Below are 26,599 nucleotides of genomic sequence, written 5' to 3' on the forward strand. Positions count from 1 at the left end.
TTTTATATCCTTATCTTTGTTTCAACAACTACAGAACCATGACCCCATTCATCTTCCCTTCAATCTTGTCCCAATCTCATGTCTCACCAATTTGCCCCCTTACCATTCTATTAATTTATTGAATCCACTAATATTTTCACTAATCCTTTTTTAACTTATCTTGCTTTATGTTAGCATCTATCTTCTAATTTTTCTTAAATCTATTTTAATTTCTCTTCATTAATCCTTTTGTATTCCTGTTGATTATCTTTGATTGTGTTTGTCTTGCAACTGAGAATCTGGATCAGTAACTGAGTCTGGAGTCTGTTCTTCAAATTCTTAATTCTTTTCAAATTTCTTCTCCCAAAACTTATTAACCTTTGAACTTCATTATGTGAAACTCCTTCAAGTCAGCTACTCCTTATTAGAAAAATTTTTTTCTAGTCCTCTCAAAACCTTCTCTGATGGAAGTTGAGTCACATATTATCAAAGGCCATTTTAACTAATTAAACTCTTTGCCAGGCACTGTGTGAAATACTAGAGAAGAAAAAAGCAAAACAGTTCCCTTCCCCAAGAAGCTTACATTCTAATATACAACATACACACACATACACACACACACATTTATTTAAATTTCTAAATAAGATATTTATTAATGTAAAACTACTTACATATAAATAATATACATACAAGGTAAATATAAGGAAACCTCTGTTAAGATGTTAAGGCACTTCTATTTTGAGAACCAGGAAAGGCTTCCTGTAGAAGATGGGATTTGAACTAAATCTTGAAGAAACCAAGTATTCTAAGAGGTAGAGAAAAGGAAGGAGATCATTTCAGGAATGAAGGATAGCCACTGCAATTGACGGAGTTGTGTGTGTGAGAAACATTGGTTTTCCTGGTATGGAAAGACTACATATATACATACATATATATGTATGCATGTATTATGTATGTATGTATGTGTTTATGTAATTCAGTCATATTAAATGCTTCCATTTCAAGAGTTTTGTTGATCTTCTATCAGATGAAATTCATCATTTGTGACCTTCCTTTTTCCGGACTTTCGATTTTGGAGCTACAGAAATGTTAAAGAAGAAAGAGAAAAATTACTATTATCATGTCAGAATTTCTTATGTTGACCTACTTCAATAGATATTCTAAACATTACAGGAAAACTGACCATTTGGATTTTCTTGTTTGTAGAAGGTCTTTAACATTTCCACTGCTTCCTCAGCTTGATAACCAGGAATACACTGTCGAAATGAGAAAAGTAAAAAAAAGCAAGATTATGAAAATATAATTTCTTAGAGGGTGGCAAAATATATATATACTAAAGAATTCTCCAAATCCTTTCAAATATACACTGCATTTGGGTTCACTAGAAATGTAAATTATGAAGTAAAGCTCTTCTTTACTTTCTCCTCTTTTCCAAAATGGTATCAAGGTGGCCTAAGTTTAATATATCAATCAAATAACAACTATGTATTTTTAGTTGGGAAGACACTAACATTTATAAAGCAATAAATAAGTCCCATATTGTGTGGTATTCAGCAAAAGATTATAAGTGCAAAAAGACCTTATAATCTGGAAAAGTAAATATTGACTAGAGCAGTTGAGAAAAGCTTTATATTAGAGATGAGACTTGAGGTGAGCCTTAAAGGCTAGATATGATTTGAAAAGGTATGGGAGGCTATTTCAAATAATAGCATTAGCAAAAGCAAGGATACACAAATAGTTGGGGTGGTTTTTTAGTTTTGGTTTTAGTTTTTGGTTGGGGAAGGCAGTGAAGACCAGTCTGACTGCAGTGAATGGAGTGTGTTAGAAAGCAGGAGGAAATAAAGTAGCTAGGTAGAGAGAATATTAAATGCCAGTAAGGAATTTGAATTTGATATGGAAAGTCAAAGAACTGGACTATTCAGAAAAGGATGGAAATGGCAAGTGTGGAATTACTCACTCTACTGCCTAATGGAGTTATACTCCTACTGTGATTAAGCAATGCTGGTTCCAAATGTAAAAGTGGAGGGCAATAAGGAGCCATTGCAGTTTTTTTGGGCAGCATGAAAACATGATGAAAATATGTTTTAAGGAAAACCTCTCTGGAAGCATTATTCAAAATAGACTGAAGGAGTGAAAAATCTGATTTTTAGGGAAGCCAGTAAGTAATGCAAGTGGGAGTTAATTAGAACCTAAACTAAAGAACCTGAACTAGAGTGAAGGCTGTAGGAATACAGGTTGTAGGTGAGAGATATTTCTGAGGAAAAAAAACTGACAAATCCTGGTACATAATCAGATGAGGGAAAATCCATAATTCTCTGAAGAGAGAGAGGCAAGAATGACTCTCACATTTTTTTTTTTTAACTTGGATGACTTGGAGAATAATTGTGCTACTGTTAATAGTTTTATTTTTTTTTTACGATAGAAAGGAGTAAGTCAATTTTTTCCTTTTTTCTTGTTTTTTCCTCCCCATTATACTATATATATATATATAATATCTTTTATTCTTTTCTTCCCAAATTTTCCCAAATTAAAGCTGAATGGTGCATAGAAATCAATATTCCTCTCTAGGTAAGCTGAACCGAGAAGAAATAATGGGCACTGCCCCTCCTTTCTTTCTCCCATCTCTCCTAAGTCATTTCTTGTACCCATGCATATGCATGGACACACATATAAATAAGAGAGCTAATATGACACGTTTTCTCAAAGCACTATTATTCAGGAGAGACTGGGAGCAAAGTAGGAAAATTTGCTTTTCAAAGCACAGTCTTTAACAAACATAAACCACATTACCCAAGGTCATGTCATTCTTAAAGAATGTCCGAGTTGGGGGGCGGGGTAAGGTCAAGGATAAACTCAAATTTTACAACATATGATACTTCTCAAATACAAAGAAATTAATTCCATAGCAAAGGAAATTAGAGGAAGGAGCTACTGGGAGTCTCTTGTCCCTTCTGTACCCAGAAGAGTGGACTACTAATGCCCTCTTGGTCTTCAGGGAATTAAGCACTATCTCTTCATGTTATGAATAATTTCTATTTCTAAGGCATTAAAGTGCTTCCTTCATGCAATCAATTTAGTTGCAGGATGGTCTTATAAGTTGTAAAACATGCATTCTGCACAAAGCAATATTAATTATGGCAATTGTGCCAGCTGTATAATATTAATATTAATCACATTCTTTTCCAAAGGATGGATCAACAAGTCACTCATGTGAAATGAATTTCAAATTTGACAGGTTATTTCTCACATCATCTTTATTCTGGAACTTATAACACAGTCATCACACTAAGACCAGGAATATGCCTAAAAATTCAGAAAAGAAAGAGCAAAGCCAAATTCCCCAGGTGTCATTTTGATCTTTTACCAACCAGAGGCAAGGGATAAGAGTATGTTAGAATTTCTGGATACCTCAAAAACAATCTTTTAGATATTTGAACTCCAAATCTTGTTTTTAAGCCAATATGGACATAATATATGCCACAACAGAATTCTCTTTTTCAGACAAACTAAAAAAAAAAAAATACAATGTAAGCATATATGTACCCATGGACATGTTCAAGAGAGGTTCCACCCATATTGAATTTCCAAGAACTCTTCCTTTGTCTTTTTAGGAACTGTGAACATTATTCCTGACCTCTCATAAATGAGAGAGAAAATAAATCAACTGCACAGTATTAATTCTACCAGGAATTTTTATAATTTTCTTTCTTTCTTTCTTCCTTTTTTTTTTTTTTTTTTTTTTGGTTTTTGCAAGGCAACTTGCCCAAGTTCACACAGCTAGGTAATTATTAAGTATCTGAGGTCGAATTTGAACTCAGGTCCTCCTGACTCCAGGGGCAGTGTTCTATCCACTGCACCACCTATACCTAGCTGTCCCTATAATTTTCTTAAAGAGAAAATAGAAGTGACAGGGGAAAAAATGAAAAAAAACCCCACAAATCTCCTTTATTCTACAAGAGTTTAAGTTCAGAAAGACTTATACAATCATCTATTCCATTCTTTTACATACATAATCATAGATTGTTAGGAAAGCCCACTGCCCCCCCAATTGATTACTAGTTTCAGCTTAGAAAAGTAATCTGTCTTGTGATGGAGTCATATACTGAACTCTCTTATTTCATAGAACTTTTCCTCTCCAGGATTTACGCAAAATTTAATCCTTCATATCACAACTACATGTTTTTTAAGAAGTACAACTCTGGAGAACTTTGAAGTAAACCTACTATAATGCCCATCATAAATTAGGCCTTTATTAAAAACAACATAGCGAGATTAAACACATTTTATAAAATATGAAGAGGAAAACAATCTGGTCAATGAAGTCATGAAAATTAGCATGACTCAAAGAACAAATTCTATGTAGTTTAACAGATAAGAACTTCAATTAGTATTAAAATTTTGCTCTATACAATTTTTATTGTACTGCATTAAGCTTCTAATCTTCATTGTCATAAGATTCATATAGGAAGGATTAGTAAAAATTAGGAGAGTGTGAAAGAGATTTGCTTTATTAACTTCCTCATAAAGACAAACCAAACAATTAGAAATTAGAACAATGAAGTAAAAGTAAAAGTTAAAAGTTGATATGGTTTAGCCAGGAAGAAACTTCAATTAGAAAAGCCCTAAGAAACATGAAATCCAATCTAGAAGCACAGTGATTGATTTCTGTGCAACATTATCAATGAAGGGAAATAGAGCAGACACAGTTTAAATTGAACAAGATTATACTAAAATGCAAATTTTCATTAGTGTAGATTCAACCATATATTAATTTAATGTGTTAAGAACTATTGGGGTGCCTAGGTGGTGCAGTGGATAGAGCACCAGCCCTGGATTCAGGAAGACCTGAGTTCAAATACAACCTCAGATAACTTAATAATTTCCTAGCTATGAGACCTTAGGCAAGTCATTTAACCTCATTGCCTTGCAAAAACAAAAACAAAAACAAAAAACCTTATAGATTGCAGACTTGACAATACTTAATATAATGAACATTTAAAAAAATGAAGGACTCCAATATACACATGGGATAGAAATTGTGTTGGACTACCAAAGTAGGCTGTAAAATCTCCTTAACTGTAAGCAATAAATTATATACCTGCTTATCAGAAATGGTTTCCTCTGTAGATCTGCCCAGAGGCAAGGGTAAGAGCTAGATTGATAAAGTCATGAAGTTCTTTTTTGTCATCTCATTTCTGTTTCGAATCTATCAATCACAAAGAGTATATTTACAACAACCAAACAAAAAGAAAAGTAACACTTCAAATAAGAAGAGATCTTTTTTTGTTGTTGTTGTTTTTACCTTGAAGGGTGTCCCAGTATTTGGTAAATCTGCAGAAGCAATATCCAGAACAGATCCACAACCTCCAAATCGTTCATTCTGGCAACCATATACAACAAGTGGGATTTGTGTGAAAGAATTAAGGTCTTAAACAGAATAAAGTACTTCTTCACCTCTAGTAAGTCAATTCAATCTAAGTTAAATCCATTATTTACTAAATACCTACAGGCAGGGAACTCTGGGATTCTGGGATAGAGACAAAGTTGAGAAAAGTCACTACCTTCATAGAGCATATGGTCTATTAGGAAGAAAAGACATGTAACAGATAACTAGTACAAATTAACATGGTTTAAACTAAGTACTAAAGGAATAAAGAAGCCTACATTTCTCTTCTGGGCCCCTCAAATTATTTCATTTCCTTTGATAAGTACAGAAACATCTATGCATATGTCTCATTCTGCACACTGAATTTTTCTTCTCTCTATTGGGGGTGGGTAACATGTTTCAACATCAGAGGACTATACTATACAATACTATAATTTGTATGTGTATACACACACACACACACACACACACACACACAGTACTAATCAGAGTTCCAAAATCTTTCAAAGTCTTTACAATATTACCATCATTGTATAAATTGTTCTCCTAGTCTATTCACTTCACTATTCAACAGCTCATATAAATCTTTCCAGGTGTTTCTGAAATGATTCCTTTCCTCATTTCTTATGGCACAATAACATTCCATCACATTAATTTGTTCAGTCTTTCTCCAACTGAATATTACCCCTTCAGATGGTAATCCTTTGCCACCTTCAAGAGTTATAAATATTTCACACAGTTGGTTAAGAGTTTGTCTTACCTAACATCAATCCTTCTTTTAAACTACCCTTCCTCTAATTCCCCCCTTCTTCTTTCACCCCATTCTCTCCTATTTCCCTATTAAATGAAATCTATTTCTGTACCTCATTCTGCGTATGTTCTTTTCTCCTTTGACCAGTTCAGACAAGAATGAAGCTCAAGAATCAGCCATTTCTCTTTCTCCTTGTTTGTATAGACTTCTACTTGTACAACCCAATTATGTGAGATATTTTTCCCTAACCTCCTTTCCCTTCCCTCCAAGAGTAATTCTTTACTTTTCTCCTTCCCTTCTTCTAAAACCATCAAGACCTTCTAACTCCTTATGATGACAGGATTCAGAGAGAGATCACATGAATTATCTCCCTCATTTTAGAATGGAAGCAGTTTATCTTTGTTTTTATCCTTAATGATTGTCTGTGTTTACCATTTTAGGTTACTCTTGACTCCTATATTTGAACTTCTAATTTTCTATGCTACTCTAGTCTTTTCATCAAGAAAGCTTGGAATTCTTCCATATCATTAAAGTTTCTTTTTCTATCCTACTTTCCCCTACTCTTCCCCCAATCCCCATGATTATATTTAGTTTTCTGGGTCAATTATACTTGGCTGCAAATCTATATTATTTGTTTTGCCTTCTATCAATTTCAAATCCTATTTTTGTTGTAGTGGTTGTTAAAATGTGTGTGATCTTAATTGTGGCTCTTTGATACATAAATTCTTTCTTTCTGGTAGCTAGCAGTACTTTTTCTTTCACCAAGAAGTTCTAGATTTTGGCTGTAATGTTCCCCAGAATTTTTATTTTGAGGTATCTTTCAGGAAATGATAGATACTTTCTATTTCCATTATGCCCTCTGATCTTTTTTTTAAAGAAAGATTTTGAGTTTTACAACTTTTCCCCTATTCTTGCTTCCCTTCCCACACCCCCACCCCCACAGAAGGCAGTCTGTTAGTCTTTACATTGTTTCCATGGTACACATTGATCTAAGTTGAATGTGATGAGAGAGAAATCATATCCTTAAGGAAGAAAAATCAAGTGTAAGAGATAGCAAAATTACATAATAAGATAATGTTTTTTTCCCCTAAATTGAAGGTAATAGACTTTGGTCTTTGTTCAAACTCCACAATTCTTTCTCTGGATACAGATGTTACTCTCCATCACAGATACCCCGAAATTGTGTCTGATTGTTGCACTGATGGAATGAGCAAATCCATCGAGGTTGATCATCACCCCCATGTTGCTGTTAGGGTCCACTTTTTAAAAATCTTTTGACTTTGTCTTAATTTGTCTCATGGAGTCATTAGCTTCAACTGGGTCTGTTCAAGAAGTCGGTTGCTTGGGCAAGGTTTTGAATCAAACTGTTCATTTCCCTCTCAATTCTTTCTTCTACAATTCTCATTTCTTCAAGGAACTTTAGTTGAATGTGTACCTAAGCTGTGTTTTTATTTAAAACTTTGCATGTAAATATTTTAGAGTCATTCTCTTCTGAGTTTTTTCTTGAAGATTTCTCTGAGTTTTTATGGTGGGACTTTAAACTCACTCTTCTTGCTTGCTTTCTGGCTTAATATCAGGTTCCAAGTACTGTGTACTTCTGGAGTGAAGATCTGAGCTGGTCCTGTTGCCAATTTCTTGAAGTAATAAGTGTTATTTTATTCTAAGCTCTCAGAACAATTCAAGTTGTGGCCCTGCAAGCCTTCAGTGACTTCAGAGAGGCCTGATCACTGCCTCCTTGATCTGAGTTGTGCAAGTTCCTGACCTAGCTTTGAGTCTGAGCAAAAGTAAACTGCTATTAAATTTAGCCACTGTCAGTCAGCTAGAAAGTTCTACTAGTTCAGAGTAATAGAACCATAGACTTGCCTCTGGTTTGAAATACCTGCCCTGACTATTCCTCTGCAAACATCATTTTAGAATCTGGAACTGAGAACTGTCTCTGTTCCTGAAGTCCAAGCTACATGGACATTTACTTGCTTCTGAATTTGTTCTTGCTCACCACATAGGGTAGGATCCATATCCTCTTCTTATCTTGGACTACCACTCTTAAGCTTAGATCCCCTTCACTATCTCTCATGGATCTGTGACCCAGAATTGGGAAGTAAGGAGCATAATTTCTATTTGTTATCTGTTCCTACAACATAAATAGGTTTGGATCCATCTGTGCTAGATCTGTGACCCCTTCTTTCCTAGATGCATAACTTCTTCCTTAATTTAAATGCATTATGCAATGTTCAATGTTCCCAGCTAGACCCTGTCCCTATTGTCTGCTGTTCTCCCTTTCTCTCTATGCCAACCTGGGATATAAAGTTGATTCACTTTGATTTTTTTTCCATTGAATTTCTGGCCAGGAATTGGTTTAGTGCATTTTTTAAATGTTTGGAGGAGGTTTTTAGGAGGATGGAATGGGAGGAGTTATTGATACTTCATCCTGTCACTCTAATGGATTTGAGAAGTGATTGAAAAGAAAATGTAGACATTTGGAAATACATCTTTTTCAAAGAATTTGCCTGAGAAAGTGAGAAGAAAGATATAGGATGATCGCTTAAGAAAGAAGTTGAAGATTTGAAAGACTGAGGGAATGATTAAGAATGTTGGAGAGGATGGGAGGAAATGAAATCAAGTATAAATATAAAAGGATTAGTATTTGCAAAGGACTGGTCTTTTCAGAGATTGAAGAAAAGGAGGAGAGAATGGGAAATGGTGTCAAGGGATTTTGAGATGGAGAATACCAAGCAAGAAGGAATTCATGTTAAAAAAAAAAACCCTTAATTTTTCCAGTCAAGTAAGAGGTAAGGAGATGGGTATATATGAGAGACTGGAAGAGGGAAAAGTAAGTTTGAATGGATGGAGATAAATCAATTAGGCAACAATAAAATGACTGCCTTGCTATAGTGAAGGCCCAGTTGAAGTCAAATAATGTGAAATTTTAATATAGCCCATTAATATGGAATATTGAATACCTGGGGGGTTCCTATCATAGAGGGAGTTTTTGGTACTCCAGGTAATTAAGACATGAACTTACAGGTGATATCTGGAAAGGGATCATCAAATAAGAGTCGAAAGAATGGGTTTATGACTCCCTGCTGAGGGGTGCTAAAGCAGTTATCTGTCTTCTTAATATTAATAACAGTGGTATCTGCTGTCTTTCCAGGACATGTATCTAGAATATGATGGAGACTATCCCCAATTTAATGAAATCTGAAAGTCAATAACAATTTCTGATAATTCATGGGGTCAAATAATCCCATGGGAAGAAATCTCAAAATATGACTAAGGATTATGAAGTCCTGAGCAAGAAACCAAAGACCATAGAAGAATGGGTGGAGTTTTCATTATTGATATCATTTGACAATTAAAGACTTCAGAAGAGAAAAGTAGCTTTGCAAAGTAAACAATTAGTTAAAATTCTGTATTGCACCTTAAAAAAAAGAGGAATGATCAGTTTTTGTTCTGAAATAACATACACTTTAAAAAGAGTAACAACATAAATATTTTCCTGGAGTCTTGCAAATCAAATAGAGTGGACTTTAAATGTCAAAGAGAAGAGAAAGAAAATTACCTATACATATCTGTTAAAGCATACCTAAGAGGCAGCTACAACACAGGAAGAAAAAAAATAGCAGTAGACAGGTTCATTAATTCACAGCAGTCAAAATTTAGGAAGGGAGTCAGTAATGAAAACCCACAGCTTTAAATAGTTATATATACAAATGCAGAAAGCATAAGTAAATTTTTTAAAAAGTACAATAGAGATCCTACAGTAAGGAAGTATATTTGAACTCAAAATGATAACTGAGACTCATGCCTGGATCTTAGTTATATAAGGGAGAAGGAAAGAAAATAGATAAAAGGGGAAAGAGCACAGAGTGACATTTTTAAATTTAGAAAATATGCTCATGTGAGAAAATCCAGAAACCAAAAAATGAGGATATGATAGAAAACATCTGGATTAATATCAAGTAGGAAGCAAGATTATTATGAGAGCACGTCATAGACCATTCAGAGAAGATAAAATAGATGTGTTCAACAAATAAATCATAAACCTGGCACAGAGCCACGAATTAGTAACAACGGTGGACTTCAATTATCTGGAGAACTGCTAGAACTATTTCTCTACCAAAAGCGAGTCAACTAATAAATTCTGGTCTCATCAATTATGTTATTCTTTTAAAAAGAGAAAGCAGGGGCGGCTAGGTGGAGCAGTGGATAAAGCACTGGCCCTGGAGTCAGGAGTACCTGGATTCAAATCCGGTTCAAATCTGGCCTCAGACACTTAATAATTACCTAGCTGTGTGGCCCTGGACAAGCCACTTAGCCACTTAACCCCATTTGCCTTGCTAAAACCTAAAGAGAGAGAGAGAGAGAGAGAGAGAGCAATGAAGAATTCTGTTATTTTGAGCCTGATGTAAATCATTAAGGAAAAAAATAATTGCTGAAGTAGAAATGATGTAAACTTTGAGAGAATAAGAAGCAGTCCACCTTAGAGTTGAGACACTAGAAGAGAAGGTTAAGGTGTCATGTGTAATCTAATACGTTTCCTATATTTTGTAAGAACAGATTTCAAAGAGTTCAAACAAAGGTGAAGTAGAATCTCATGATCTAAAATTCTAAGGGGAAAGTGTGCCTAAGAACAATCAGAATCTCTCAAGAATGAAATTCTGAATTCCCAACAGAAGAAATTACAATGAGAAAAAAAAATGTGGACTAAGTCTAATGTAGCCAATGTGGGTGAATAAGGAATTCATTTGTAAAAGACAAATATGGAAAATAAAAGCAAGGTTAAGTAAAGGAAAATGAACACAATAGAGTGGCACAATAAATAAGAGACTGAATGAGAGGTAGCTAGGTGGCGCAGTGGATAGAGCACCAGCTTTGGAGTCAGGAGTACCTGAGTTCAAATCCGATCTCAGATACTTAATAATTACCTAACGGCATGGCCATAGGCAAGCCACTTAACCCCTTTGCCTTGCAAAAAAAAAAAAAAAAAAGATTGAATGAGCTATGAAAGGCTTTTTTTTGTTATGTCAAGAATGGATCAATTAAGACATTGGTCCATTGTCATAGGAGAATGGGACAATGACCATAGAAATAGAGAAAATATTCTATTCGCTGTCTCTGTCATGTAAAAAGGGAAGATGGAGGATAAGTGAGAGCTGGTATAAGTTACCATATCTAACTTAACTATATTCCCAAATGCTTAAAAAAGATCTAAGATACATGATATTTAAACCATACTGACTCATATGTAAAAGATTTTTGTAAACAGGCAAAATTTTTGAAAAAAAGGCAAATGCTGATCTGATTTTCAAAAAAAAAAAAAACAAGAGGGAAGAATCTAAAAACAATGGCTTGTGAATGTGACCAATTCCTGACAAATTTCTAAGACATATCATTAATCAGATAGTTTTTATTCATTTAGAATAGAAAGGGATCACCTAGATTCAGAACACCATAAAAAAAATAGATCATGTTAGACTAACTTTATTTCTTTTAGCATTTACTGGAATCAATAATCAAAACATAGATTTCAACAGGGCATTTTTTTTTTTAGGTTTTTGCAAGGCAAATGGGGTTAAGTGGCTTGCCCAAGGCCACACAACTAGGTAATTATTAAGTGTCTGAGACCGGATTTGAACCCAAGTACTCCTGACTCCAGGGCCAGTGCTTTATCCACTACGCCACCTAGCCACCCCCCAACAGGGCATTTTTCAAAGTTGGTCACGCTATTTTCTTATGGAGGAAATAGAGAAGTGTAGGTTAAAATAGGTGTATTTAATGATTGAATGACTATTTTAAAGGTTATTGAGGGAAAAGGATTATGCTTAAGCTGTTTTGTTCCTGAGTGCAGAATTAGGTACTATGTTTAGAAGTCGAATAGATTCAGATTTAGGTTTGATTTAAGGAGAATTTTCCAAACAGAACTATCCAAAATTAGAATTGAAGTAGAAGAGAGTCAGGGTTCACCCTCAATTGAAATTATTAAATCAAAGTTGGATTACAGTTCAGCAGGCATCTTGTAGAGGGGAGTACCATTTAGTTATATGCTAATCACTTCCAACTTGGAAAATGTGAATCTTCAAGTCATAGGCCAAAGACTAGAGATAAAAGAGTAATGACATTTTTTTCTCTCAAAGTGTTTATAATGACAGTTGGCATGAAAAATAGATATAACTAGTTGTTCAAATACAGTATTTAAAGACAAAGATCGTGGATTCAGTTTTTCATTCTTTTTTTTATTTTAAGTTTTTGCAAGGCAAACGGGGTTAAGTGGCTTGCCCAAGGCCACACGGCTAGGTAACTATATCTGAGGTCATATTTGAACTCAGGTTCTCCTGACTCCAGGGCCAGTGCTCTATCCACTGCGCCCCCTAGCCGCCCCATGGATTCAGTTTTAAACAGGATAATTTATAATATATTAAATCAATTTACTATATAATTAAATCATTCTATCAAAAAAACCTGGATTCTAATCATAGCTTTACTCCCAAGAAGCCATGAGGACTCTTGGAAAAATCATTCGAAACACCTGGATAATTAAGATTCCTTCCACATGCGAAATTTTATAATTCCAACTTGACAAAAGTTCATTATTTATAAATTGGGAACTATTTGTCTTTCTCACACACCAGCATAGGTAACTAAAATAAAATGCTGCAATTATGTATGGATGGCAAAATAGACGAACAAAAATATTTAAAACAAAGAAATTTTGAAACCTTTAAATTAAAAGGTAGTTTCTTTTTAATCAGTTTTCATGATTACTATTTTTGTAAAGTTCACTGAATATGCAAAAATAAGTTTATGAAGCATTATTTTAAAAATCTTATGTTTTCATATTGATTTAAATTATAAAGTCATTGATGTTTCATTTTCATTTCTGATTTACCATTAGATGGCACTGGCTCCCCAGAGGCTAACTCAGTGGTTTTTCTACTTTCAGTTTCTTTAAGTAGTTATGTGTAGTAATTATAAGCAAAGTAGTTATAAGCAGTTATAGTTATAAGTAGTATAAGTAATTATAAGCAAACAGTCAAATTTTATTTCTAAGAACCCCCAAAATATTGTTTTGTAAAAGATATAGTCTTTTGTAATAAGAACGTCTCATGACTTATTTTGAATTTTTGATATTGTGGAGGGGCACACATCCAGATGCTTTTGTGTTCACGTAAAAGGGACAAGTGTATAATCTAGCAAAGTCAAAGGATATTCATCAGACGAAGAGCAGCAGCACACATTATACATGGCTCCACAGTGACATATAACACAGTGTGTTCAAATACATCTGTAGGACTTTTACCATAATGACGACACCACTCTAGAACTTGATCAATTGCTACCATCTCTGCATGTCGTGTAGCCTGAGAAAAGAAAAAAAAATTCTTTTCACTTAATGTTTCCATTCCCTAAAAGTTATTATTTTATTTATTTACATTCAAGTTAACAAAAACACGGTTTTTTTTTTTTAGGCTTCTGCAAGGCAAATGGGGTTAAGTGGCTTGCCCAAGGCCACACAGCTAGGTAATTATTAAGTGTCTGAGACCAGATTGAACCCAGGTACTCCTGACTCCAAGGCCCGTGCTTTATCCACTGTGCCACCTAGCTGCCCCAAAAACACATTTCTTGTAGTATATTTCCATACTCTATGGACATAATTTACCTTTGTCAAACTCATAACAAAGGTATCCAAGGCTTTCCAAATCAGCTGATAAAAATTCATTTTCCACATAAATAATATTGATCTAATAAAAAAAGGAAAATCTACAATTTCATAAAATTCCTCTTGATTTAGATCCTTCTTTAAGCCAAGGCTTCAAGGGAAAAACTTCTGTTAAACTCACATAGAAATGATATAGCTCAAAAGAAAGGATTTGAAAATAATGGATCTGAATATTTCAGGGGAACTCTGAAATTTTCATAAGCTTATGCTCCAGTTTCAAATGTGTTCTAAAATTTTCATGATCCCTCACTCTAGGTAAATCTATATTCAATTTCATAGAGTATCATTATTTAACTTATCTTTAGGATAGAACTTTATATACAATAAAAATTTTCTAATGAAAGTAAATATTTAGTACAATAAACATCTTGACAGCATGATTTAATGTGAATTATAATATTATATATAATTATTTAAAATATTTGCTAGCAACAATTTATATCATGTATTGAGAAAAAGATTCTGTTTCACAGATATCAGAAGAGTAGAATATATAACTGGAAAGTATCTTACTGGTCATTTAGTCTGATTTCTTTCCTTTATTGATGAAGAATTTGAGGTAAAGACAGATCAAGATAATATAAAAGATTTTGACAGGGAAACTAAATCAGGGGAGTGTTACTGACACAGTAGACTTGGGTTTCAACAAAACATTTTTCAATGTCTCTGCTTATGGATAAGCTAGATATGTGTTTAATAGTAAAAATAATTAGGAAGAATGGGAATTAGGTGAACCCAAAGATCAGTGAGTTTATGTCAACTTGGAAGGAGGAATTTAATAAAGAGTCAATATCCCTTACTCTATTCTATCAAAGATTTAAATGAATGCATATATCAAGAAATTTGCAAATGACACAAAGCTTGCTGGTATACTTAACACAATAACTGACAAAATTCAGATCCAAAAACATCTTGATAGGGTAAAAAAAAATAGATCAAGTTGAATAGGCTGTAATAGGAAAAAACAACTTCAAAAAACAGCAGTTCATTTGGAAATGATATGGGGGTTTTAGTGAAATACAAACCCAAACTGAGTCATAAGTGTGATATTATAGCCAAATGATTTCCCAAACATAGAGAAGATAAACTATATTTGGGGCATTGTATTCAATTCCTAGCAATACTTTTTATACCAGAATGTGTTCAAAAGAAGGTAGTTAGAATGGTTAGAGGTCTAGGAAACATTTCATAGAAGGATCTGCTTCAGAAACTAGGAGAGGAGAGGACATTTGAACTGGAGAAGAAACGGTTTATATGGGTTATGAAAGCTTCAAACATCTGAAGAATTGCTATATGGAGGGGGAAAGAGACCTCTTTGGCTTGTCAAACAGGTAAACAGTCAGTCAAGCTTTTATTTAGCACTTATATTTTATTTAGCAAAGTATTTACAAGGAAAGGCAAACACTTGGCCCCTCTTCAAGGAGCTCATACTCTAATAGGGGAGACAGCATGCAAATAACAATGTAAATACAAGTTATATACAGTATAAGTGGGAAATAATATCAGAGGGAAGGCACTGATTCATTGGGGAGTTTGGGTGTATACCCATGAAAGGTCTCATAGAAAGTGGGTTTTGAGCTATTATGAAGGAAGTTCTTGTAGGAGATTCTAGGCAGAAGGAAGATCTGGTAGCAATGAGCAAAAGTTGGAGGCAGATTTTTGCTCCATAAAAGGAAAAATCCCTAAAAATTAGAACTAACCAGAAGTGAAATATGGGCTCCATCAGGACATAGTGGATTCCTCATTGGAGTTCATCAGATCAAAATAGAAAGACCATTTGCTGGGGATGTTTTGAAAGGAATTTTTGAATAGGTATAAGTGAGGTTCATTTAAAATCTTAGACTCTGTGATATCCTGAATAAGGTACTCTTTTTATCCATCCAAAATTAGGAGAGGTAAAAGTAAAGACTCAAAAGGTGTAGTTTCTATTCCAAGTAAGCCTATCTGATCAATGGTAAGTGGAACACAGGAGTGAAGATGGGAATTCATGTTGGTAGATCATAAGACTTATCTGTGATAAGAAGAATCCTATGATCATTTTTCCATTTTTTTTCAGAAAATTTTGTTAATGTGTATATTACAGAAGGATAAACAGACATAATACCTCATACTCAGGGGTATCTTAATCATGTTAATGATATGTAGGATGTAATAGTGGTCTGCAATTTGTCTTATGACACAAGTATTTATAGAATGCAGTACAAGTCACCTTGGGAAGATTTCAATTTTCCCTGATTATTACTAAATGTAAGAATTTTGATATATGGTTTTTTTGGGGGACCAGACTTATAATTCCATTGGTATAGGGAGTTACTGCTAAAAAAACTCTCTCTCTCTCTCTCTCTCTCTCTCTCTCTCTCTCTCTCTCTCTCTCTCTCTCTCCCAATACAGATTTCCACCTGTTCTGCAAAATAATGTCTCAGAAGATTATTTATGCATAAAGTAAGAGAAGAAAAAAAGGGAAGTAATCTTAGTTTTGTACAGATTTATATTCTGGATAAATGAATAAAGCATAAAGAATTCTACAGAGAGAAGTAATCTAGATGGTACCAGAAGATATAGCACCAAAGGTTTTACTAGAGTATGTACATTATTTTGTCTTATCTGATCATCGTCCTGAGGGTGATATGTATAAAACGATGTTTTTATCTGGAAGTCTAAGACTAGTAGAGTCCAGAAATGAAAAATAAACTGGAGACTCTTATCAAAGACGATGTAAGAATGAAGACCTCAGTGAAATTTTCCCTCAGGAATATGTAGACAAGCTTGTTCATACTGGGACTCCAATATAAAGAAAGAAGTAAGGATTTATACCATGACTGAAATAGCATCATAACCCTGGATCAGAGGCAGGGTCATGCCAAAATATAATAGGAATAGAAGAGAACTGGTGAATACAGGATTATAAACAGTCTGTGGGCTGACCCCACTGGGATCCCAAGTACTTACTTTAGTCATTGAACATGTCGGGCAGTATCATATTGTAGCTGGATAGTTAGAAGGCTCATAGTAGAGTCTGGGACTTGGAGCAAGGAAGATCTGAATTCAAATGCTGCCTTTAAACACCAGGCATCCATATGACCTTGGGCAAGTCATTTAACCTCTACCTACCTCAATTTATTCATCTGTAAAATGGAAATAATACTAGCATCTGCCTGTTGTGAGGACCAAACATGTAAAGCACTTTGCAAACTTTCAAGCACCACATAAATGCTAACTGCTACCATTATGATGATGACAGCCATCAAAAGTTTCAGGCAGCTATATATAAGGTCTATAAAAAGCCCCTGTGGACTTCCAGTAAGCCATGATAAATGTGGGACATATTTATAGACATGAACAAAGAAGCAGGAGCCTATCTGAGCCCCACTCTTCCTTTAGTGATGTGTTGATTTGGAAGGCAGATAACAGGACCTAATACAATGACCAAGGAGTCACTGACAACAAGAAATATTAAAACAAAATCAAAAGAATAGAAGAAAATATAAGATATCCCACAGCAAAAACAACTTACCTAGAAAACAGAGAGGAGAAAAATTTAAGACTCAATGAATTTCCTGAAAGCCATTATCAAAAAAAAAAAAAGAAGAGGAGGGAGGGGAGTCCCAAAACACAACCAGATTTCTTAAAATGAAAATAGAATCTAACTAAAATAAATTCTAAGGGACAACATAGCCAAAATTGAGAGCTTCCAGGTCATAGAAAAAAAAATACTGCAAGCAACCAGAAAGAAAGAACTCAAGGACTAAGGCACCATAGTCAGGATCAACAGCCACACCAAAAGGGAATGGAAAACTTGGAGTATTACATTACAGAAGGCAAATAATATAAGCTTACAGCCAAGAACAATTGATCCAGGAAAAGTATAATCATATGGAGAAGGTGGGGGGGGGGGGTAGAGGGAAAAGAGAAGAAATGACCTTTTAGGAAAATAAAGGACTTGATATAACTGTGATTGATAGTAGCATTCAGAATTCCTACTTAGGATGCCTAGTAGAACAATATGCCTTGAGATACTTAAATGTAAGGACACAACCTTCCTTCAAAACTACCCCAAATAACCCAGCACTGACAGTGATAAAAAGCAGAGGTAAGAACTCCAAATGATTAGAGACAGAAGAACTATGGAAGTCTCCTAATGGGATAAAGCAAGGAAACAACTTACTTTCCACTTATCACAGCATAGAATCCTTTAGAGATATTCTGATTTTTCAGAACAAAGTGAAGTAGAAAAATGGGAACTGAAAATATTTTGGAAATGAAGTGAGGCTGTAGGTCTTACCTGAGAAAGGTGCTTTCTTCAGGTATGGTGGAATAGAGCAGATTTTAAAAGATAGGACACATTCTACTATGCACTAGGAAAGCAAGAAAAGTAGAAGACCCTGGTGAGAAGCAGGTTCAGTTGCAAATTACAGGAGTTTTCCTTCTCTTTTCTCACCCTTTTCCTACTGCCATTGCTAACTGTACCATTATAGATGTCACCATAGAATTAAACAATGAGTTGTAGAAACCAGAATTAGAGGCTGAGGGTGCTGGGCAGCCTTAGGATTTGCAACAGTAAATAGGTTTAGAAGAGCAGATGAACTGTTCAGACTCAGCTGAGGTGCTATTCATATGTAAATCATATAAATAAGTCTGTTGTGACTTCCATAAAGTAAAATTTTGCACTGTATATTTCCACTGGGCTGGAACCATTACCATATTTTTATATAATTATAACTTTAAATAATGCAAATTAGAATACATGGGACCACTTCACTGGATTTACTATTCATATTAGTTAGCTTTAGCATTAGAAAAAAGTCTGTCAAAATGAAAATGGCACTATCGCATAGGAACCAATATGTGGAAATTTTTCTTTTTTAAAAACTGATTACATATACACCCTCCTTTTCTTACAACTAGCACATCCTTTTTACTCCTTTTACTATCATTATCTCTGTCTGCTTAGGATTCAGGTATTTTAGGCAACATACATTTTTAGTTTGATTAACTTCATTCCTCCCCTTTGCCAGAACTTCATTGTTATAGACCATAAGGCACCCAACAGGAACTTCTCCATTTTCTAGAGCTTCTTTAGCCTGTTAAGAAAAATAAATGAAATCTGTCATAAAATATTCAAATTTGAAGCAAAAATAATAACTAGTTTTTATATTGTACTTAAGGTTTACATGGTGCTTTACATTATCATATATCATTCGATTTTCACAACAATCCTGTGAGATAGGAGTTATCATTCCCATTTTACAGGAAACTGAGTCTGAGAGAACAGTTCTAAAAATAAAATACATATATGAAACATACAAGGCTCCAGGAGTATTTTTATGAAACAGTACTAAATCCATCTGTCCAAAATTTATTTCTATCAGCAGTATTTTGTACTTGTCCTGAAAAATTCATAATCCAGAATCCATCCTTCCTCTGAAATACTGAATCCTCTTTTTTTGTGTGTGTATCTATATGGCAGACAGGCAATACTGAGATTAGAGTACTGGATCTGGAATCAGGAGGATTTGAGTTTAAATCAAACACTTGCTAATTTGTGCCCCTGGTTTAGTCACTTCACCTTTGTTAGCCTTGGTTTCTTCGTTTGTAAAACGTAGACAATAAATCTCTTGAATTGTTGTGAGGATCAAACGAGATACTAATTGTAAAGTACTTTGCAAATTTTAAAGTACTATATAAATGCTAGCTATAGGTATCAAACCCTTTTAAATGCTTTTGCCTATCCAAAACACAAAAGCAAGATGAGACAATTACATTTTCACATGCTTACAACAAGTTTTCACTATTTAAAAAAGTAAAGTACTGTACTGGAATGAAATATTAATGTTTAGGACAGCTAGGTGACACAGCTTTGAAGTCAGGAGGATCTGAGTTCAATGACCTCAGACATTAATACTTACTTAGTCGTGTGACCTTGGGCAAGTCAATTAACCCCATTGCCTTGCCAAAAAAAAAAAAGAAATATTAATATGCTTGATGTTCTCCCCATATCCTGCTCCCAAATAACTGTAGTAATTATACACTTTAAGCAATTACATCTGAGAAGAGATGCATCTGTCCCAGAGGTGAAAGAGGCTATGTACAAAGTAAGTAAACCATAGCTTTTAGGACTGTCTGAAGTGTCCACCTTGTGATGAAAGAAAGAACTCATGCAAAAAAAAACACAAAAAAGGAAAATGACATGTTGTGGGCTATGAGAAAACACATAACTGCACAATTGATAAAAATATGACGTATTACTGCCATTCTGGAAAAATAAGTTGTTATCCTCCAAAGATCACTAAAACTATGCATTACTATCCTTTACTTCAGCTGTAACTCTACAGGGCTTGTACCCCAAAATGATTAAAGAGGAAAAGATCACTCTGTTCAAAAATATTTATAACAGCTCTTTTTTTTGGTAGCAAAGAATTGGAAACTCTAAGAGCCCCCATAAGTTGGGGAATGGCTGGACAAATTATGGAACAACAGTATCATGATGCATTATTTTAAGTAAATTAAGGATATTAAACATGTTATCAGAATATTAGGAGTTACTCTGTTTTCTAGAATTAAGACCCAGCAAATAAGCTGTGTCCTGAGCTTGGCATAACAACAATCCTTTGTGTTCACCTTCTGGATGATCTCACCCTCTGGCAAAAATCTCATAATTATTGTATTGCTTTGACCAGCAACAGGTGTTCTCTCAACTCAGACAAGCACAGGACAAGTACCCTTGTTCAGGTCATGAAGTTCATGCATCAAACTTGTCTGATTATCCCTGTTGCTCCTCATTGTTAGGACTATAGTAGTCATAGGTATAAGTACTGAGATCTCCCCACACTGCCTTGGGTCCATACTGCAGGGCCCTGGTACATGTACTATATCCCCATCTTGTTTGCAAGTCATTTCCTCTCTTTGAAATTAAACTTCTGTTTGATTCCTGACTCTCCCTAGAGCCTAACCTGCTCTGTTTGGCTCCAGGCTTTGGGGAAGTCATTTTGATGTAATTGACAGTGCTAAGGTGAGGCAGATGTACATTCTAGGTATGGAAGATAACCTGTATAAAGTTATGGAAGAAAACAGAATGCCATGTTCAGGGAAATAAAGAATATAGAAAGGGGATTGATGTCAAGTAAATTAGGAGAGATGGGCTGCAACTACTCTATGAGGGTCTTTAAATATCAAGGTAGAAAGGTTGTATTTTACCTTAGAAGGAAAAAAAGAATTTTGACCTTTCTTGATTCCCTCAATTGTTAGTCCTCCTACCCCAAAATGTTCATATTTATTTTATATAAAATTTGTGTTAATCTGTGTCCATGTATATTTCCTCACTGTTGAATGTAAGTTCAGCTATTACTTTGGTTTTGATTTTGATTTTTGATCCCAGTATCCAGCACTTCAATAAGGATCCAGTGAACACAGGTTGATATTGAATTGATGATGATGCCTTCAACAAAAAATAGGAGAGGGAATGAGTTTTATTTTGAATGTGCTGAGTTTGAAACATCTACAAGAAAATGGGGTGAAAATAGGTTTAATGGAAACTGGCAATGTGGTCTGTAGTTAAAAGGGAAGATTTGGGCTAGATAAATAGATTTGAGTCATGTACATAGGGATGAGAATTAAACTCACAGGAGTTTACTAAATTATGAGAGAGGATTTATATAGAAAGAAGAAAGGAAAACTCAATAAAGAGTCTTCTGAGAAATCCAGAATTAGGGGACAGGAGATGGATGATGATTCTGCAAAGGAGAATGAGAAGGTGCAAAGAGATGGAGAGGCAGAGATCCAGCTAGCAGTAGTGTCCCAAGTCATAAGAAGAAAAATCTAGAGGAGAGGCCGTTAAATGGGACAGAAAGGTCAGTTAAATTGCAGAGAGGTAAAGAAGGATAGTAAAGTTGTGAAACAGCAGCCATGGAAGAAAACAAAAGCTAAAGAAGACTTAAGTAGAAATCATGAGAAACCTATGAAGTAAGGGCAGACATGGAAATAGTTAATGAATGGGATGAAAACCAAGAAAGTACTAAAAATTAAAAAGGAATGTTGAATTCAAATATGTTTATTTATAGGTATGGAAGGTATATATAGGTATGTATATTCATTCATAGACTGGTAGATAAGTGGAATAATCTAAAGAAAAGGGGAATGACGGGGGCAGCAAGATAGCACAGTGAATAGAACACTGGCACTGAAGTCAGGAGAACCTGAGTTGAAATCTAGCCTTAGACACTTAATTATTACCTAGGTATATCACCTTGGGCAAGTCACTTAACCCCACTGCCTTGCAAAAAAACCAGAAAAAATGTGGAATGTTGATGATGATAGGAATATTTTTGGTTCCAAATGATCTTTATACTTCACAACATTACACAAAACTAGCATGGGTATGTATGTGATCAGATACATGAAATAGCATGAAAAAAGCTGAGGTAGAATTTGATTTCTAACTACTTCTAATAGACCCTCTTGTCAGAGAAGACTGCTTGCTGTTCCACAACTCAAGTACTTACATGCTGAGACTTGGATTACTTGTTCTCCACCATAGTGATTTTACCAATTAGATCTTTATCAACAGCTCAGGTTTGAATCTAGTTTAAATGACAAAAAAAGGGGGACAAATAGGCTGGAAGTTTAGAAAAATGAGGGGGGGGGAAGAAGCTAAGTGCACCAGTGAGAGAGTTACTAGAAACGAGTACATGAAATGAGACAATGTAACCAGGATTCTTTTGTAAAACAACACATAAGGAGATTTATTATGCCACATTTGGGCCATTTCAAACATGAAGGAAAAGCAGGGAATTTAGAGCAAAAGTACCAGAGGAAGTGGGAATACATTTCAAGCCGAACCCATATAATACCATTCTGAGATCAGGCGTGTTCTAATGAAAAACTGCCAGGATTACACTGCATTGTGGAATACTAGTACATTATATACCTTACAACTTTTGGCAATTGAGAATGTTTATGTCGTTCCTATTTCCTTACTTTTATTCTGCTTTTCTCCAACTCTTCTATATCCTATCTTATCTCTCATTCATGTTTATATAGTTCATCAATTACATTCTTTTTGTGATTCTACAGACTATTTATTGTCAATACTAAAAAGAAAATATGGTGAATGTATAAAGAAACCAAGATGTTTTTACTGAATGATCGAGTCCCTATCCCAAAGCAAGCATGAATAAAAATTAAGTTAAATGTTAAAAAACTAAATTTTAAAAAAATACTAAAAAGACTATGATAATTTAGATAACCAATCTTAAGTGGTTTTCCCAAGTTAGGTGTTAAATATTTAACCTGGGTAAAAAGATCACTCTATAGAACATATTGGGACCACTGTCAAATTCTATTCACTTCATAAAAAGACATTAAACAAATAACTTAAGCAAATAAGTTTATAGGCAGATATATGGGCTTATGCCTTACCAAGGTCTTGAGAAGATCCTGAGTTCTCAAAGGCTACAACAAATGGAGTACAAGTTCTGGCAGGTCTTACCAAGCTGGAAATTCTACAAGTATTGTCCAAGTTTCATTCAGCCTTGATATGTAGAAAGTTCAACATAAGGCTGACTCTGCCCAGGAGAATATATTTTCTGATCACAACAATTCCATAAAACTACCTATTAAGTTATTCAGTTTGTATCAGTGAAAAGAGCACTAACATAAAATTACAGATCTTTTCAGGTGCAATTATATATCAGAGAAGCAGTATATATTGGTATATATATATACCATATATATATATATATATAGTATATATAAGCAGTGGTATATTGGAAAGAGAACTATATTTGAAATCAACCTCAACAACCACTTATTAAGTGCTTACTTCATGCCATGCACTGTGCTGAGTTCTAGACAAGATCCACTGCACCACTGTGCTGCCCCAAAACTGCTCGTACTTCCAAATTTTTTCAATCATTCTTTCCAATGCTATTTTTACAAGAGTCTTCTACAGTTGAATCTAATCATTTTTGTAAAGAAGGCAGCAGAGCTCAGTTCACAGTCAAAACTACCTGCATTCATCCTTTTTAAAATTATATTATGTTATGGAAGAGCTTATTTTATTCCACAAATTAAAAACGAATAAAACAATTTGAAGGTAAATAGAATGCTTGCCAGAAGGCTTGAATTTCACACATTTTGCCTTCTTAGCAGGGACCTACATTCAGTCAGCATTTCACATCATGACTTTCATTTTAATGAAAGCACAAAAGGAACAAGAGATTGGCTTAACCATTTACATGGCTAAAATATGATGGTGGAAATAATTTCTATTTCCCATACTAGGACTCAGAACATTTGACTCATTTGAATGTTACTATATTCTAGCCCAGTGAAGTAAGTAGAATAAGATTCCTAGGGGAGACTGACTCCTTTTTTGCATTTATATCCTCAACATTTAGCACAGTACCTATCTAGTACATAGTATTTATTTTAAAAATGTTGATTCACAATGCATACTATGGAAACAATGTAAAGACTAACAGACTACCTTAATTGGGGGGGTGTGAGGGGTAAGGGGAGGGAAGTAAGATTGGGGGAAAATTGTAAAATTCAAAATAAATAAAATCTTTCAAAAAATAAAAATGTTGTTTCATTGATTGAAGAGAACTGAGTTAGATTTCATGTGGGCAACTGGATAATTCTTTTTGATAATCCTAACCTGGTCAATGCCACAAAATCCCAACTTTTTAATATTAATAAAGTTCTGGTAATGCCCTAAGGCGCAAATCATGAAACATCAAAATCTCAGAAAAGTCAAAATTACAAGTAGGCAAAAGGAAAACAAAACATGCATAGTGAATATAAATGAACAGCACGTTTTAACTTGTGTGAAGAAGGAGGCAAAAGACAACTTCAAATATGATACTAGGGAGACAAGTTATGGGGGTGGGTGGGAATTAGAGAAAATATGGGAACGGGAACAGAGGTATCAAACACTCAGTCCTTAGGCAGTACACAGTCCACAGCCCACACCATTCCACAGTTAGGCTTGACCCAGATTAAAATATAATTAGGAAATATTTAATAAGATAAATAAAAATACAATAGAACATAATGTTATTATGTGGTTCTCTAAGTCAAGATGTGGCCTGGTTTAGGAGGCTGGTTTCCTATTTGAATTTGAACCCACAGTTGTAGAACATCCATGACATCTCTCTATTGCTTATTGAAATAAATCTAAAATTTTAAAAACAAATATTTAGAGCTTTCTACCTCACCTTTTCTCACCTACATAAATTACTTGTTACTCCAGAGCAGGAGTGTTAAAATGGCTGCCAATGAGTCAATTTAAAGCACTCCCTAGCACAAATGGAACCATATTAAAATGTAATTGTGAAATACTTAACAAAATAAAGAAAAATACAGTAAAGCATGAAAGTGTTAATTTGTGGTTTTCTAAGTTAATCAATATTTGAGTTTGACACTAACACTCTAGAGTCTCAACTCTAGTTAATCTCCACTGTTTGAGCAGGGAGTGGACCCAGGAAAGGCCTTCACAGGAAAGCCTGCTGCCATTGCATTTTGGTTCTGCCCTTACTCTACCTTTGTTACCCTTAGTCATATCCTATTGCATAACGTTTGTCCTTTCTCCTTGAAAAAGACCATGCCAACAAAGAATTGATGCCATGACAAGCACATGAATTGTTTTTGAGCGAGGGGGTGCTGGCTAAGTCACCAGCCTCACTTTCTCCTCCAGGGCCATCTGGCTCCAGGGTTCAGATATGAATCAGGACAACTGGATAAAGGACCATCAGGGTTAAGCGACTTGCCCAGGGTCACCCAGCTGGTAAGAGCCAGTGTCTAAGGCTGAACTTGAACTCAGGTCCTCCTAACTCCAGGGCCAGTGCACTATCCACTAAACTGCCCAGCTACCCTAAAGCACTTACCTCTCACAGGGAGCCAAAGTCCTATCATTCTAGTTTTCAATATTACCTCACACTATTCTTTTACACTAAATCTTATGCTTCAAGTCACTTTACTAATTAATCACAGTCTTCTTAACATATCTCATATACTCCCACTTTATTTTTCACAGGGCACCAATGTCTCCCTGAATTTCTGAATCCTACCAATCCTTCTGGTATTTTGAATCTTTCTTTGAATACAACTTGTCATGGAGTCTTAAAATGCCTATTGAATGTAAGTCCTACAGCACAAATCCTATATTGTATTAATATTTCTTGTGTATATCTTATCTCCCCAACTAAAATGTCTTTAAGAACGGAGATTAAGAGACAGCAAAGTGTGATGGATAGAAAACTGGTTTTAAGACAGGACACAAATTCAAGTACTAACTGTGATACATATTGGTTTTAGTTAGGGACTTAATCTCTCACTTAACCAAAGCATTGCAGGGTGCTCTCACTTAATAATTGTTTGCCAATAGACTCTCACAGTATCAGATAATTCTCAAAGATTATAAATTGGAGAACAGGTGATAATCTGCATTCCTCCATCAATAAAAATCATGATCCACCAATAAAATACTCTTCAAAAAAAAGGAGTAGAAATACCTCTTTTTGTTTCCATATTTAATTAGGTAGAAGTTCAATAAACATTTGATTTTTTAAAAAAATATGAACATAAAATATACAAATGTATCTATGTAAATATATTATGTGCTAAATGTGTTGGTTTAAAATTTTGATTAGAGACATTGATCACTTTTGGAGGGTTCAGGAAATATTCATAATATAGATAGTTTTGAAGGAGTGATAGGATTTAGTGAAGCAGAAAAGTTTGAATTCTATTCGAAGACATAAAAATGAAG

The 26,599-nt window shown here is 34.6% G+C and overlaps 1 protein-coding gene across 1 annotated transcript in view; it reads right to left on the minus strand.

The window, feature by feature from the left end:
- Window positions 1-494: 494 nt before the first annotated feature.
- The window catches only part of ADAT2 (adenosine deaminase tRNA specific 2), a 31,692-nt gene continuing 5,587 nt past the window's right edge, over window positions 495-26,599 (minus strand). The window contains exons 2-6 of the mRNA XM_074187741.1: window positions 18,810-18,914; window positions 13,323-13,474; window positions 5,282-5,387; window positions 1,163-1,235; window positions 495-1,057 (exon numbers count right to left, since the gene is read on the minus strand). Of these exons, the coding sequence (XP_074043842.1) occupies window positions 1,017-1,057; window positions 1,163-1,235; window positions 5,282-5,387; window positions 13,323-13,474; window positions 18,810-18,914 (477 nt within the window). The 3' untranslated portion in view covers window positions 495-1,016. The remainder of the gene's footprint in view (window positions 1,058-1,162; window positions 1,236-5,281; window positions 5,388-13,322; window positions 13,475-18,809; window positions 18,915-26,599) is intronic.

This window comes from Macrotis lagotis, chromosome 5 (genome assembly GCF_037893015.1).
Source record: "Macrotis lagotis isolate mMagLag1 chromosome 5, bilby.v1.9.chrom.fasta, whole genome shotgun sequence".
Lineage (NCBI taxonomy): Eukaryota > Metazoa > Chordata > Mammalia > Peramelemorphia > Peramelidae > Macrotis > Macrotis lagotis.